Source organism: Pseudopodoces humilis, chromosome 7, assembly GCF_049639895.1.
Source record: "Pseudopodoces humilis isolate 2021_Gansu_Grassland_sample_001 chromosome 7, ASM4963989v1, whole genome shotgun sequence".
Classification (NCBI taxonomy): domain Eukaryota; kingdom Metazoa; phylum Chordata; class Aves; order Passeriformes; family Paridae; genus Pseudopodoces; species Pseudopodoces humilis.
The window spans coordinates 16,110,583-16,124,648 of NC_142206.1; the positions used below are offsets into that span (position 1 = coordinate 16,110,583).

The window sequence follows — 14,066 nt, forward strand, 5'->3', positions numbered from 1 at the left end:
CCGTAGGATGATGCTCGAGGCAGATGCCATCCAGATTGCTGGGGAAGCATCGGGAGAGGTGGCTCCTCTAAAAACAACCCAAGCTACTGGCACACCTCAGGATTTTCTCTCTCCATGCCTTCCTGCCAGGTGCACCTCTGGGATGTCCATGCAGGCAGAGGGTGGGCTCCAAACGGGAGAGGCACGGGCAGAGGTGGCTGTCCGAGGGGCCCGCTGGCCAGCGGGTGGACGGCGTGAGCCGGCCCTGAATGCATGCGTGGCTCTGGCCCGGCATTTCGTCTGTGCAGGAGGGGGGCTGGCGGCGGCAGGCGAGCCAAGTCAGAGCAAAGCCAAGCGAGAATGTTCTGGCAGCCCTTCCTGGCAGCCTAAGCAAAGTTATTTATCACTTTGTGCATTTTCCTTCTCATCTGTGTACAGCCGGCTCCAATGGCTCAGCTTGCATTTTGCCTTCCAGAGCCAAGCCAGTCCCTTGGCTCTGCTCGGTCTTGGCTGTCCATTCACACCTTCTGTCTCCTCCAGCTCTTCCTGGAGCAGCGCAGGAACGCAAATTAGGAGTAGGTGTCTATAGCCAGGGAAGAGACTGAAGCATCAGCAACATACACTGATGGCAAAGAGCACATCTCTCCCAGGGAGGCAGAACACCAAGCTGCTGTTTACTGGGGCTGAGGAGTTGTGCACAGTGTGTGCTGCTCCCAGGCAGCCTCTGCTGGGGAGCTCCAGTGCCTGCCGGCAGCTATGAGACATTTTCTTTTATTTATTTTAAGGATTGTGCCTTTGCACTGACTTTTTCCAAATTGGTGGATATAACAACAGCGAATTTACAGCAAAATTTTCCAGTTCTGTGGACTATTTTCCATACTGCTGGCGAGTTTTGCCAAAATATCTAAAAAGGGTACCTAAATTGGGCTTGAAAATAATACCAGCTGCATTCAGATATTTATGAGGCTCACATTTGCTCTTGATAAGGGCACACCACACTCTTCCAAACACTGAACATTGCAAAAGCAGATCAATGCTAACTCTATTACACCTTGTATCATCAAAAGCCAAGACAATAGTTTCAGGACTTTGCCTAAAGGAAGGACCCCTGAATTTAGCTGTCATTTCTCTCCTCCTCCTCCCTGAGCTGTTCCTGCAGTTTTGTCTGGGGCTGCTAAATTCAGTGCCAGAGTAACAGCAAGACTACATTTGACCTTGCTGAGTTTCAGGCAGTGAAAAGATTTATATTTTTCTGCTGGATGTCACACTCTAGAAGATGCTAGATAATTCCCAGCCTCTGCAAGGCCAGATCTTGATTACCTTCTAGACATCTCGGTCCCAACAGGGCAAAACCTCCTACTCTTCTAATGAGACACTTTTTTGTTTTTAAATCGTTCTGATCAGATGGTGGAAGGATATAAAACAAGACAAAGACGGGGTGAAGGGGGCACCTGGTCTGCAGCAGATTTCCAGAAGCACTCATGACAACAAAGTGTATTGAACAGCAGCTTCCCATCATGAGCCCCTGATTTTCACATCCTGAGAGCTTTCCAAAATTGGTCTGCAATTTCTCAGATTTGGTCTCTGCCTGAAGGTAGAAGAGGAAGTTGAGTAAAATCCCTTCAGACCTTCTGAAATGAGGAGAGAATGAAAAATTGCATTTTCTTATTGTAATAAAAATTCTAACCATTTTTTTCTCTGTAAAAGGCCACATCAAGCTGCTTGGAATTTGAAACTTGGTGTGGGTATAGCTCTCGTTACAAGCCAGATTCAAAGCAAGCTGAGGTCAATAACTGTCTCTCCTTTGATTTTGCCTGACTCTGAAGAAGACCCTACAGCTAGGTAAACAAATCGTAGAGAAAATCGTTTGGAACAGTTGTGCCTATTTTCTACTTGGGAGTTGCCTGGGAACAAGCTCAGTTTATTTGCAATGTGTCTGGGGTTTAGATGTATTCACCAAAGCCCAGCTTTGCTCCATCCTCCTCAATTTTTATTTTAGAACCTTGCTCCATGAATAATCTCCTCGAAGAAAATATCCAGCAGCAGATGAAAGGACATCTTTAGGTAAAGAACTTGTAACTAAATCATTTCTACACCTTTTTTTTTTATAGATGGGTCACAAGCACATGATTTGTTGGTATTATGCATCCCTCGTGCATGCCTCAGTGTATCTGAGGTCCTGGAAGAGGTTGACATTTCAGTGTGCTGCAAGGTAGAGAGCACCAAAGCCCTTGGTGGATTGAGGACTGACCTCCACATCTCCCTGGAGCTCCAGATCTGGGACCATCCTTTCTCTTGGCATCTGAGCTCAGACGTCTTTCTTTGTTAAATTCTACTTCAATTGGTTTAATTCTGTTTTCTTGCTGGAAGAGGATTTAGTAAAACAAACAAAACATCTTACCAATGCGAATATTCACAATTAATGACAAAACTCTGAAACAGGAAGGTCATTTCTTGGGGAGGGAGACTGGTATTATTTTGAATGAAGGGAAGAGTGCAAAGATCTTGCAATATTTGCTGTAAATGGGTTGTTATGGTGAACATTCCTGTCAGCAAGCTCATTAGCTCAGAGATCCACGAGTGAACAGAGACCAAAAAATATGGTTAAAAATTCAAGAACAGATTAGTGGACAGTATTTTGCAATCTTTGTCTAGCTCTGCTTCTCACTGAGAATTAGTAACTTTACTCCAGGCCAGATTCAAATAGTCTTACTCATGCAGAGCAGCACCGTGTTTTATGAGTAACCCCAGTGACATTTAGGGCTGTATTTTGGAATAAGATTGGAATCAGAGAAAGACAGTGGGAGGCATGGCTGAATCACCTTGATTAATAAGTGTAAGATGGCTAGTTTTTTTATGTGTCTATATAAATAAACATAATGGGAATAAGGAGGGATGTGTGGATTGACAGGCATGTGAGGGAATTCATAAACATCTTTTTGCAATATACAGCAGACTCCTCTTTTAACAGAAAAGGACAACACCCAAAAGTTACTTAATATCAGGAAAAGAGGAATTCACACCTTCAGAAACAATAGAAGATCAGGCCATTTTGTGGCTTTTACTCTCAACAGTTCTGGCTGTTGCCTGTGATATTACATAAGGTCTACACTGCTCTCCATAGAAGTGATGGATGAAGTTTTCAGAGCTGCCCGAATGTCTTGAAAGCATGTGGTCCATTTTCCAAAATAATAGGGTCCTTGGGATTCTAAATGCCATTGAATTTCAGCACTTCTGGGAATGGTCTCATTCACTTCTAAATCAGTATGCATTTTCCAGTATGTTATGCTCCCCATTTCATTTTATCTCGGGTCTCCAGCCATCACCATACATCAATAGCAAGACCATCAGAGGGCAGGATGAAAAAGGAAAGCACGCTTGTGCCCAACTGCTCTGTCAAAATGCCTCCAAGACCCATCACGGGCTCCTGACATTACCAGCGAGCGAGGAAGGAACCAATTCAAAGCTCGCTGATGTAAAGGAAAGTCCACTCATTTCTATGGATTTCAGTGAGGCTTGGATCAGGCCCTGGAAGAATAAGGATGACATAAAAATAACATGACGTCTGCCAGATTCACCAATATGCTCTGATGTTTTGCCCGGCTCAGTGATGCAAAGCAGATGGGAAGCACTGACAATCCTGGCCCTCTTCAATCACTTACTCTGTCTCTCGGATTAGCTTTCATCAGGCGTTTTATTCATGACATAAATACATTTATCAGTGCTTCTGCAAGAATATTTCAGAAGAAAAATCACTGCATTTTAACTTTATCAGAGAAAAAGTTTCCGCATTTTATCACTCAGTGACTGCCAATTTTCAACGAGGTTTCTAAGAAGTTTATTATGGAGCCTGTGAATTTTGCTGTACTTATGCAGGGCTTGCAATTAGTTGAGTTTAGCTGTCTTTTTCTTCCATACCACTTTGGCCCAAGCAGAGTGCACAATTGTGCCATTTGACTGATGCACCATCAAATGGGGCACTGGGACAATTATTCTGCAAAACACAAAGCTTACCTTAAGTTCAAGCACATGCTTAAATCCCATCAAAGCTATCATAAATAAACACATGTACAGTTCACTGGATCAGTGCCAGAAAATGCATTTAAAAGAACTAGCCCCCTTTGAAAATTACCCCAGTGTCTCTATCCTGTCCTAGCCTATTGCTACACAAAAAGGAGCTAAAATCCATTGGAAAATTCTTATACACGAGGAGTTTGTGCACTAGATGCCCCAAAGAAGAATGAAAAGGCATTGCCCTGTCTAACATTATATGCCAGGAACAAGCAATAAAGATGTAATACAGGCTGAACTTTTAGTATGTATGATTATAATAAATATAGGCATTAATAGATATTAAAAGTTGCTGAATGACTGAGAAGTTGAGTAGATTGGATGACGTCCCTCAAAATGAAATAATCTATATTTGGCTGGTAATTCACTTCTTCCGAGATGCTTTCTGCTTGACTCTGCATATATTCCTCATTGCAGAAATAACTCGGGCAATTGCAGTCTGGCTCCAGCCTCAAGCCAGCCAGCCCGGGAGCGAGCATTAGTGCTGAAAGACAAGATCTGAGTTCCATATTCCCACCAGACACTTCTCCACGAAAATGTCCCAGACTGTTCAGAGAGCAGCTTCTGTGCTGCTCAGAGCCTGCTCCCTGGCATAAGGACCTGACCACAATCACACCACATAAGGGTCAAACTGGCCCCAAGTGTGACGACCATCCTGCATTTCTGCACCCATGCCTCACAGGCTTTCCCAGAGCATGTCCTGTTCATCACAGCTGAGGGTGGCCCAGAGTGTCTCTGCCCTGGAGTGACAATCTGCTGCCAGCCGTAGCACATCCACCGGTTTTGCCTGCAGTGCCGTAGTGCTCGAGCACACAAAGGGAGGAGAGACAACATAGAAATGCACGAGGTCAGGCACAGCACTCAAGCCTGGGTTACCTCATTTTAGGTAACTTTAGGTAACTTTACAATGATCACTCACATTTTAGAGGTGAAGACTGCAGAAGGATGGGTAAGGCACTGAGACAAACCTGCCCCACACACTTTTGCCAAACAACTTACAGGGAAACTCTATTCCTGGCTGCAGCAAAGATCCTGCTGACCTACAAAGGAAAACAATTAACCCAGTGTGCCCAAATTCTTCCTCTGAAAAGGAAGGATTGCTCATCATATCTCACTTGTCATCTCTCTGGACTGTAAATGATTCAAGGCAGGAACTGTATCTGTATGAGCACAGTACTGTCAAGTCCTAGCCACAGGTGAAGTGTTCCACATCACAGCTCTTCTTCCTTCAGACTGAACTGCAATTTTGCCATGTCTAATTTTGTCTTTTTGCTCCTAACATTATAGTGCTTGGCCATACTTCCTCTCTCTTCCATTCTGTTTATTTGTAGAAAGGAAGAAATGTCACAGAATAACGGGATTGTGCTGCTACATAAAGGCTAAGCCAGAGTCAAGATATTACTGGAACAAATAGTGAGACAGAGATGAAATGTTTATTTTCCTGCTGGGCATAGTGATGATGAGATCGTGTCCTGTCGCAGCACATTTCAACTCTGCTACACCAGCACCACACCGAGACCAAATCAACCAGTGGCAGTTCCGCTCCCGAGTCTTTTGGGCAGATTTGAAAGTCCTAGTATTGGATATTTCATACAAGATCCAAAGCAGGTGGAAAAAATGTTTGAAATACAATGGAGCTGCCCTTAATGGGCCACCAGAGAGTCCCTGTACTACACAAACAGCAGACAATTGGCAAGGGCCCAGGATGGAGTAGCTCTGTGTAAGTTAACAGCATTGTTACTGACTCTAGGAACTCACCAGTCCTGAGGGCATCCAGTGATTTCCCATCTGATCTACACAAATCTCCCTTGTGGCTTCCACTGTGACTGGTCCCAGTCCTGGGCACTGTGGAGAAACAAGAAAAGCTTCAGAAAAACATCTCTGTGTGACCACTACATTGTGATCTCTGTTCAATTTGAAAGCAAGTCCTCAGCCCCAGAGGCCTCATTTACTCCTGCTTCATCCCCTAGCCCAGCCATATGTATCTATCTTGTTTATTTTTAGAGGCAGAATATATTTTTCATGTCTTGAGTGACCTTGGGTGAAACAGTCTTCCTCCAAGGTTTCCCCATCCAGACAGGACTATAAAACAACTGCCCCATTTTCCATGATCACTCTGCCCAACAGCAAGTAAAGCACAATCAAGAGATTATTCAAAAAGTCTCAGAAACTGCCACTGGAGTAGGTTTCACAGGCAGCAATGTCAAGACTATAAAACATGTTTGATGGAGCATTTTACGCTGCTTTAAATTTGGAATTCTTTGGAGAGTGTCTGAGGGTTTTTCAAGAAACAAACACAACCTTCGTCCTCCATGCACATAGACATACACACAAAAAGCTCCTTCATGGAATGAGAAGCTGGCATCCTGGGGCTCTGACCTCAACTCACTCCTCAGCTTTATCAATCACCTTATATAATCAGTGCAGACTGAACAGCATTTGGGAAATGAGTTGGGCTGGGGTTTTCTTTCCTTTTTTTTTTTCCTTTTTTTTTTCCTTTTTTTTTTCCTTTTTTTTTTTCCTTTTTTTTTTTCCTTTTTTTTTTTTTTTTTTTTTTCTTTTCCCTCTCCCCTCCACCTAGGCTACCCAAGGAAGAGAGTCTGTAGCTCAGATGTGGCTTGGGAAAGATCTAATGAGAGTTCTTACCTCACTAAAATGAGGTGCTGCTGTGGTATCTTAATAGGAGGTTTGGAGATTTCCTTCCCTCAGGGCAGATTCTCAGAATATTCTGATGTTGTCTCTTTGGAACTGAAAATGAAAGGTAGCTTTGCTGCTTCACAGATTCCTTGCATCCTTACCTCTCAATAATCAAGTGAGAGGTAAAATCACCAAGCAGGATAATACCCCAAAGGGACAGTCCAAGATGCAACAGCATGAACTGGCAAGAGTCAGCACATCAGGGTAGTGCCTTGGAAAGCACTGGATCCTGCAGCTGGGATGGGCCAGCCCCACCAGTTCCACTTCCACCTCTGCCTCCCTGGAGTTACCAAACCCAAAGCACCACACTCCTTGCTGGAGAATCCAGCAGCCAGAAGTCCTTTCTCTATCTCCATGACTTTTCCTCAGGAAAACCAAAATAAATTGGCTGCAGACAAGAGATGCTTGAGAGTAATTTTCACAGCTCACCCTCACTTCATCCTTCCGCTGCACATCCATCCACAGCCACTTTGAAGCCTTCCTAAACCTCATCACTCAACTTCCTTGGCTTTCTACACTCATGGCTTGGTACAACATTTCCCACACACTCTCCCCTCACTCCAAAAACACACTTTACTTGAAGTTCAGTGCTCAAGCCTTGTCAATGGCAAGGAGACTAATCACATCACAGCATTCAATGCTTCATTAGCAGCTTTCCCAAACCAGGGATCCCTTCACTGGGAGCAAAATGCTCATGGTTTTGACCTGGTGACAGCTGCCTCAAATTATGTACTGCTGTATTAAAACTGACTGCAGGTTGATTTCTGATTGCTTAACTCACCACACATTATGTTAACTTAACTCACTCACAACCCAAGTTGACAACCAGTATTTAAAATGTGCCCTGTCAGTAAAGCCACCACTGTTACTGCCAGTGTAGGCAGCTGGAGTGGTGCTTGCTGAGAGCAACACAGGCCTCTAGCAATCCTGCCTAGATCTTGTAGTTTATTATACAGTTACAGATATGTGACTACTGCAGACAAAACAAAATTATAGCCAAAACTTCACTTAAAACCTCCAAAAATCCAAATCTTCATTATGCGTCAAAGAAGTTTGTCTAATTCCATTGATTTTAAACACATTCTTTGTTACTTCCTCTCAGCTGGAAGTAGATACACAGAGGGAAAAACGCTTCTGATATACTCACAGCCTGACCCAAGTTGTTCTTACAAGATTTCCAATTTCTGTTCTGCATCAAAACATGTATCATCCATCGGCCATTGCCAGGGAGAGAACCCAAGACTTCAAGCAATAAAAACCACAGGGCTGGGGTTTTTTTGCTATTGGAGTTAAAGGGCTCTAAACTGGGGTAAATCCTTACAGCTTCTTCTAGGTGCTAGAAGTGAAAATGTTCACCACTAATGATACTTTCAACTAGAGGGGAGCCTGATGTATTTAATGAGTAGGTTCAGTCACTATATTACAGCAGTCATCCTTAGTAGCAAATGGACTTTGCACTCAGGTCACCAGGCGCAGACCAAGGTCATGTACTTGGTATCAAATTGGACCCTTAAACCACACACAGTCCCTGTGAGGTTGCACTACTGTCGTCATTCTGTAAGTAACAAAAGGCAAGTACACAACTGCAATTGCAGTTTTGGATATATTTCTCTGGACCAAGGTGAAATTTCCAGCCTTTCAATTGAGTTTATTGTCACAAATCCCCAACAAAGTGGCCTTTTTGCTCGGTGTTTTTGCATTCTTTCCATCTTTGCATACTCTGTGGCTTCCCAGAAGTACCCCCTTCACTCCCAGCACAGCACCCATTTCTGGCAGCTGCTCTGTCTGCACCACCAGGCCACCAAGTCCCCTGCTGCCAGCAGAGATCTAGTGAGCAGTCACCCAGCTGAGAACCTGCTCAGAGCCAGGGGGACCTAAGCCCATTTCTCAGGTCTGCCATTTCCCTCTCTTCCAACTGGATCTCTGTTATTCAGCTGTATGGACCAGAAAGTCCATCATTTCTCCTGACTTTTACAGTGCCCATCGAGGTGACAAACTCTTCTATTCCCTACTTTCATACAGCAGTGGATGAAATGAAATTTTAATGTCAGCTGGAGCCCCTTGGCGCTATTAATAAAAACAACGATAATAACAAGGGAGGTTTGCAAATTAGCAACCCTTGCTACAAACAGTGATACACCCAATTTAGCACAAATCATTGCAGGCTCTTGCCTGCTTAGTGGCTATTTTAATCACTGGTGACTAATGCCTGTGAGGGCTATTCCAGGGTTTGACGTGCCTTAAACACAAGAAAATAGGGAAATCTTGGAGAGAGAGAGAAAGGACAGGAGAGGAAGAGGGCAAGAGAAGGAATTGGCCAAAGCCAAAGGTTCATCACCAAAAAGTGTTCAGCTCATACCACCCATTTTGCTGCTGTTGCTACTGCATTTGCTGGGGTCACTGACCAATTCCTCCTCTGAATAACAGCATCATTTCTCTTCTTTTGGTGCAAATCTAAGAAAAACAGTCATGCTCTGGAACACAAACAAAGGCTACCTGTCCCTTCCTTGGTTATGGAAATGGGGGTCAGCCTTTTTATTTTCAAAGGGGGCAGAGCTGGAATGCTCCCTGGCACACCACCAAAAAGGAAATATCTGCTTAAATATTTGAAGGGAAGAGAAAAAAAGAGAAGAGAGCAAAGGGGGATGGGGAGAGGGAACTTTCATTTCATGCAGAGGAAAAGGGCTGCATGGCAAACGAAGCCACAGCTCACCTCTGCTGGGCTGTACTGAGCTTCACCTTCATGAAGTGAGCACTTTTTCCTTACACCATTCCACTTACTTTTCTCCATCCTAGCTTTCTAAGGATTAAAGGACTTTTCCTAGTTGAGGAAAACTGAACAAAAATCACCAAGCACCATGTCCCTCAGCTAGACATGTGTCTTTACCTAAGACACACTTATCTTTTTTCCTATGGTAGGTGAAGGCTTACAAGCACTTGAGCCCAGCTGACAACATCCAGATCACATTAAGCAGCATTCTGGAGAAAAAATAAAACAAAACAGAACAAAAAAACAACTTTCTTTCTGAAAAAATTTTGCAAAAAAAAAAAGCATTTTTAAAAAAATAAAATTTCAGGGAACAAAAAAAGACATCCTTAAGAGCTAAAGGGTAATACAATGTTTGATAACACAGGTGATCAAAGTAGGATTTCATCAACAGCATCCAACCATCATTATTTACGTGAAGGCCATCAAAATGATGGAAATGTTTGGATTAGGGAGCTTAAATATCATCTAGTTTCAAACCCTCTGCCACAAAAAAGGACACCTTCCACTAACCAGGTTTCTGCAAGCCCTATTCAGCCTGGACGTCAACACTTACAGGCATGGGGAATCCACAGCTTCTCTGGGCAACCTGTTCCTGTGCTTCACCACCCTCATTGTAAAGGATTTCTTCCTAATATCTGATTTCAATCTACCCTCTTTCTGTTAAAAACCTTTACCCCTCATAATGCTCCCTGTTAAAGAGTTCCTCCCCATCTTTCCTGTAGATTCGCCTTTTGGTATTGGAAGGTTGCTATGAAGTTTCCCCAGAGGCTTATATTTCCTTCTCCAGGCTAAATAATCCCAACTCTCTTGACCTAAAATCAAAGGAGAGGGTCTACAGCACTCTGGTCATCTTCATTGCCTCCTTTGGACTCACTCCAACAGGTCCATGTCCTTCTTACACCGAGAGTTGAACACAATACTTTGGGTGGTGACTCATGAGAGAAGAGTAGAGAGGGGAATAAGCTCCCCTGACCTGCTGGCCACAATTCTTTTAATGTAGCCCAGGATGCTGTTGGATTTCTTGTCTGGAAGTGCACATGGGCAGCTCATGTCCAGTTCTTCATCTACCAGCACCCCCAAGTCTTTCTCCAAAGGGCTGCTCACAATCCACTTATCACCTGCCCTGCATGTCTGGGATTGCCCTGATCCACATGCAGAATCTTATGCTTGGCCTTGCTGAACTTCATGAGGTTCACATAAGCCCAAGTCTCTAATCTGTCAGGGTGTCTCTGGAGAGCATCCCTTCCCTCTAAAGTATCAGTAGATGATAGTTTGGTGTCATCAAGAATGGGAGTCCAAGTCTGCTTTCTCTCGTGTACTCCATCTGACCGACTAGCACCATAAAATCCTTTTACTTAGGCCATGCCTGAAGAGAAAGCCACCCCTGAGTACCCAACACCATTTCCTTCAGTACCTGCTGATTTCATGGCAGCCAAGGAACTCCATGAACTCTCCAGGACTCGGGGGGTAGAGATACAGGAAAGTAAAAAGCCTGGAAAACAAGTATTGCAAACAGTGGGACAAGAGTTCAAAAAAAAGCAGCATTCTGTTCCTATTCTCTGAGGGCTAATGTGCAGTTTAACTTTTAAACAGAATATGTGGGGAGACTGGCTCAAATCCTCCGGTTTGGTTTCTCCTCTCTATTACACCACTGCAAACATGCATATACTTTGTGGCCTCATAAAATCTTTACATTCACTCAGGTCACTGCAGGTTTAGTTTTACAGTGTTGGAGGCTCCAAACAGGATTGATCATAAACAGCTGCTTCTGTTTTTAACTAAGAGGGGAATCTTTTTGGTTTATTGCTCTTGTGGCCACTGAGTACTAGAACTGGAAACCTAGTCATCCAAGTTGCCTTGGACCTATTTCTCAAAATATGTTGGGTTGGGTTTTTTTTTTTTTTAGTACATGTTTGTTTACCAGTGTGGCTCCAGATTGTTGGCTAAGATCTGTAGACCCCTGGTGTAGCTACAGGAAATATTTCTAAAGTGTTCCTTTTCTGAGAAGTCTGCAGCTTAAATAACCAATCTCTTTCCATGAGGCTTCTGCACGAGCTACTTGCACTAAAGTGGCTTTGCTCTTGTTTCCCTCCTCCCCACCTCTCTGTCCTCTTTAACCATAATTTGGTGATAGAGAAGGTATCACCTCTGTAGGTGTTGGTAGCAGGGAGAATGTCATGTGGTGCATAGTGCAAGTCAAACTTTCGCCCCTGCAGTTCTTGAGCTGTTTCACTTGAATCTTCTATTTGTTACTTCCTGTATATTTTTTCTTCAAGCAGTAGATGTGACAGGCTGTCTGACTATGCCTGTACTTCACAGATCAGACAGGAACCTCCTAATTGACAAGAGGAAGAACTGGAAATTCTGGGGGAGGCCACAGTTGGCAAAGTTCACACATTCACTGATAAGCTCTCCAGGAAAATGTACCCTACAGCTTGTTCTGGCCTGAAATTTGCCAGGTACTCCTGAGTACAGAGTCTTCTGCATCCCTTCATCCTTGACCAGATTTTCAGGAGAGCTCAGTGCACTGAGATGCAACGTTTGTGATTTCATAAAAGGATCCTTTGGAAACCTGGCATGTATTTTGTTGCAAAGATGGGTTCTCTTGGAAATTGGGTCTTAACAATCATAAAAAACTCTGAAAAACTTCTGCTTCTTTTGACACAAAGTGTAGCTTTTGCAGGTCCTTTTGCAAACTCCAGTGCAGCTCTTTCACTGAGACCCGTGCTCTGCAAGGTAATGACAAAAAGTCAAAATATCCTTTTTTTTTTTGTTATCCAGAGATATAGGGGTTCCATGTACAGAACTGTATCAAAACCAGGAGGTTCCAGTCCTAACTCAGCTGAACTTTCAAAGCTGCTTGGAAACCTAATTCACAATTTAATTCACATTAAACTTTATGGGAACTGGACATCCAAATTCCCTAGGTGGCTTTGCAAAACACAGCTGTAACTAATTGCTGTGCAGAAAGGTTTGGGGGGGAAGATTTTGATCTAGAAAAGGAGAGAGATATTTCAATGCCAAAAAAGCTTTTGCAATAGATTCTCACATGGAATCCGCACAGCCAGTTCTGGGCTATCTCATCAATGAAGTAAACGGAGCCATTTTGTAATACCTAATCCTCTCTCTGTAACTCTTCATGCACCTGCAGAGGTTATAAACTAAGTGGGAGAAAGAATTTCTCTTGCTGAGTTTCTAGTAATCCCTGTCGCCGCAAACTCTGGGGCTGAAAGGTTGAATAAATCAAAACGACTGATGAACAATTCACGCCCAACTCATTCCCATTGAAGAAATTGTCACATTCCATCAGTGAGGCTGGTAAAATCTGTGACCATCTCAACCTTTATCAAGCCTTAATTTCTTCTTCCTGTTTTGGCAATAATTTAACGTTAAAGGTCACAGAGTGAAATGCTCAGTCAGGAAGCTGAGGAGTTCTGATTTAATAACAACATTATTTAGCCCCACGAAGCCCCACGTGGTATTTTCACCTCCTTTGTTCCTTTTCAAGACCATGATCCATCTTCCACTGAAGACAATGGGAGCATTTCCACTGAATTTAATGAGACTTGGATCAGGCCTAAATGTCAGTATTACTCTATTAATATTTATGCCGTTGGAAGTATGTCAGAAAATATACAGGATGTGCAGAGTGGCTGAGTGAGCGATGAGAATCATAAATTTTCCTGACAGTCACTTCTTCACAAATCCTTAACATTTCTAATCTAACCATGGCAGTAATAAACTAGCAGGATTCTAACCTTCTCCTCTTACTGTACAAACCTTTCTCCCACTGTAATCGGTCTGAGTTGGCTCCAGAGTTGAAAAATCATCTGCATTGCAACTCCCTATCTAGCTCATGTCTAGTCTCTCTTTCTCTCTTACACACATATATGAGAAATTGAACCTGTTATTTTAGAAGTTGCACATTAAGTGGTCAAAATTAAAAGGTTCTCAAAACCGACAAGCTGCATGATTTACTGTGTTTAAAGATCCTTGGCTTTGCAATCTTCACAGCCTTCAAAGCGGAGGAGCTGAGGACCCAAACCTGTTACTGCAAGGCTCCCACAAACATGACAAGTGGCAACTGCTCTGAGAAGGTTTCTCCAGGCTGTTTTCCTTGGTGTCTTCCTTTCCTTCCTGTCAGCGTGAGGAAAGGGCCAAGTAGTGTGGCAACAAGCGGAGCCTGCTGGCTTGCCACGGGAATGCCTGTCACTGCAGGGTGTGTGGCAACCACAGTGGTCAGACCCTCTTCACACAGCTACTCCAACCTCCCTGTTGTTGGAGAAGTGATAGGCAAAACAGCCCCAGAGGCCTGAAATTTCTGTTTCCCTTGAATAAGTCTCCAGACGGTCGGATTCCTCCCTGCCTCACCGCCCCTTCCCAGCGAGCAGAGCTTGCCTGAGTGGGTGGAGGAATGTGGGCAAGCTCGCAGCATAATAGTCAACTGACCACCAGAGCTGTAGAGTAAGGTCACTGGGGAAAAACAGCCATTGAAGAATGTGGCTGAGCTATGCCCCAGCTATGCAGGAGGAGGCTTTGTCTCCTTTGG

At 43.7% G+C, this 14,066-nt stretch overlaps 1 protein-coding gene across 2 annotated transcripts in view; it reads right to left on the minus strand.

Annotated features, from left to right (window-relative positions):
• Positions 1–14,066, minus strand: part of LOC148183983 (uncharacterized) — a 156,235-nt gene that overhangs the window by 91,007 nt on the left and 51,162 nt on the right. For both annotated transcript variants that reach the window (XM_088057897.1, XM_088057898.1), the window contains exons 3-4: positions 10,932–11,009; positions 5,809–5,895 (exon numbers count right to left, since the gene is read on the minus strand). In XM_088057897.1, the coding sequence (XP_087914023.1) occupies positions 5,809–5,838 (30 nt within the window). In that variant the 5' untranslated portion in view covers positions 5,839–5,895; positions 10,932–11,009. The remainder of the gene's footprint in view (positions 1–5,808; positions 5,896–10,931; positions 11,010–14,066) is intronic.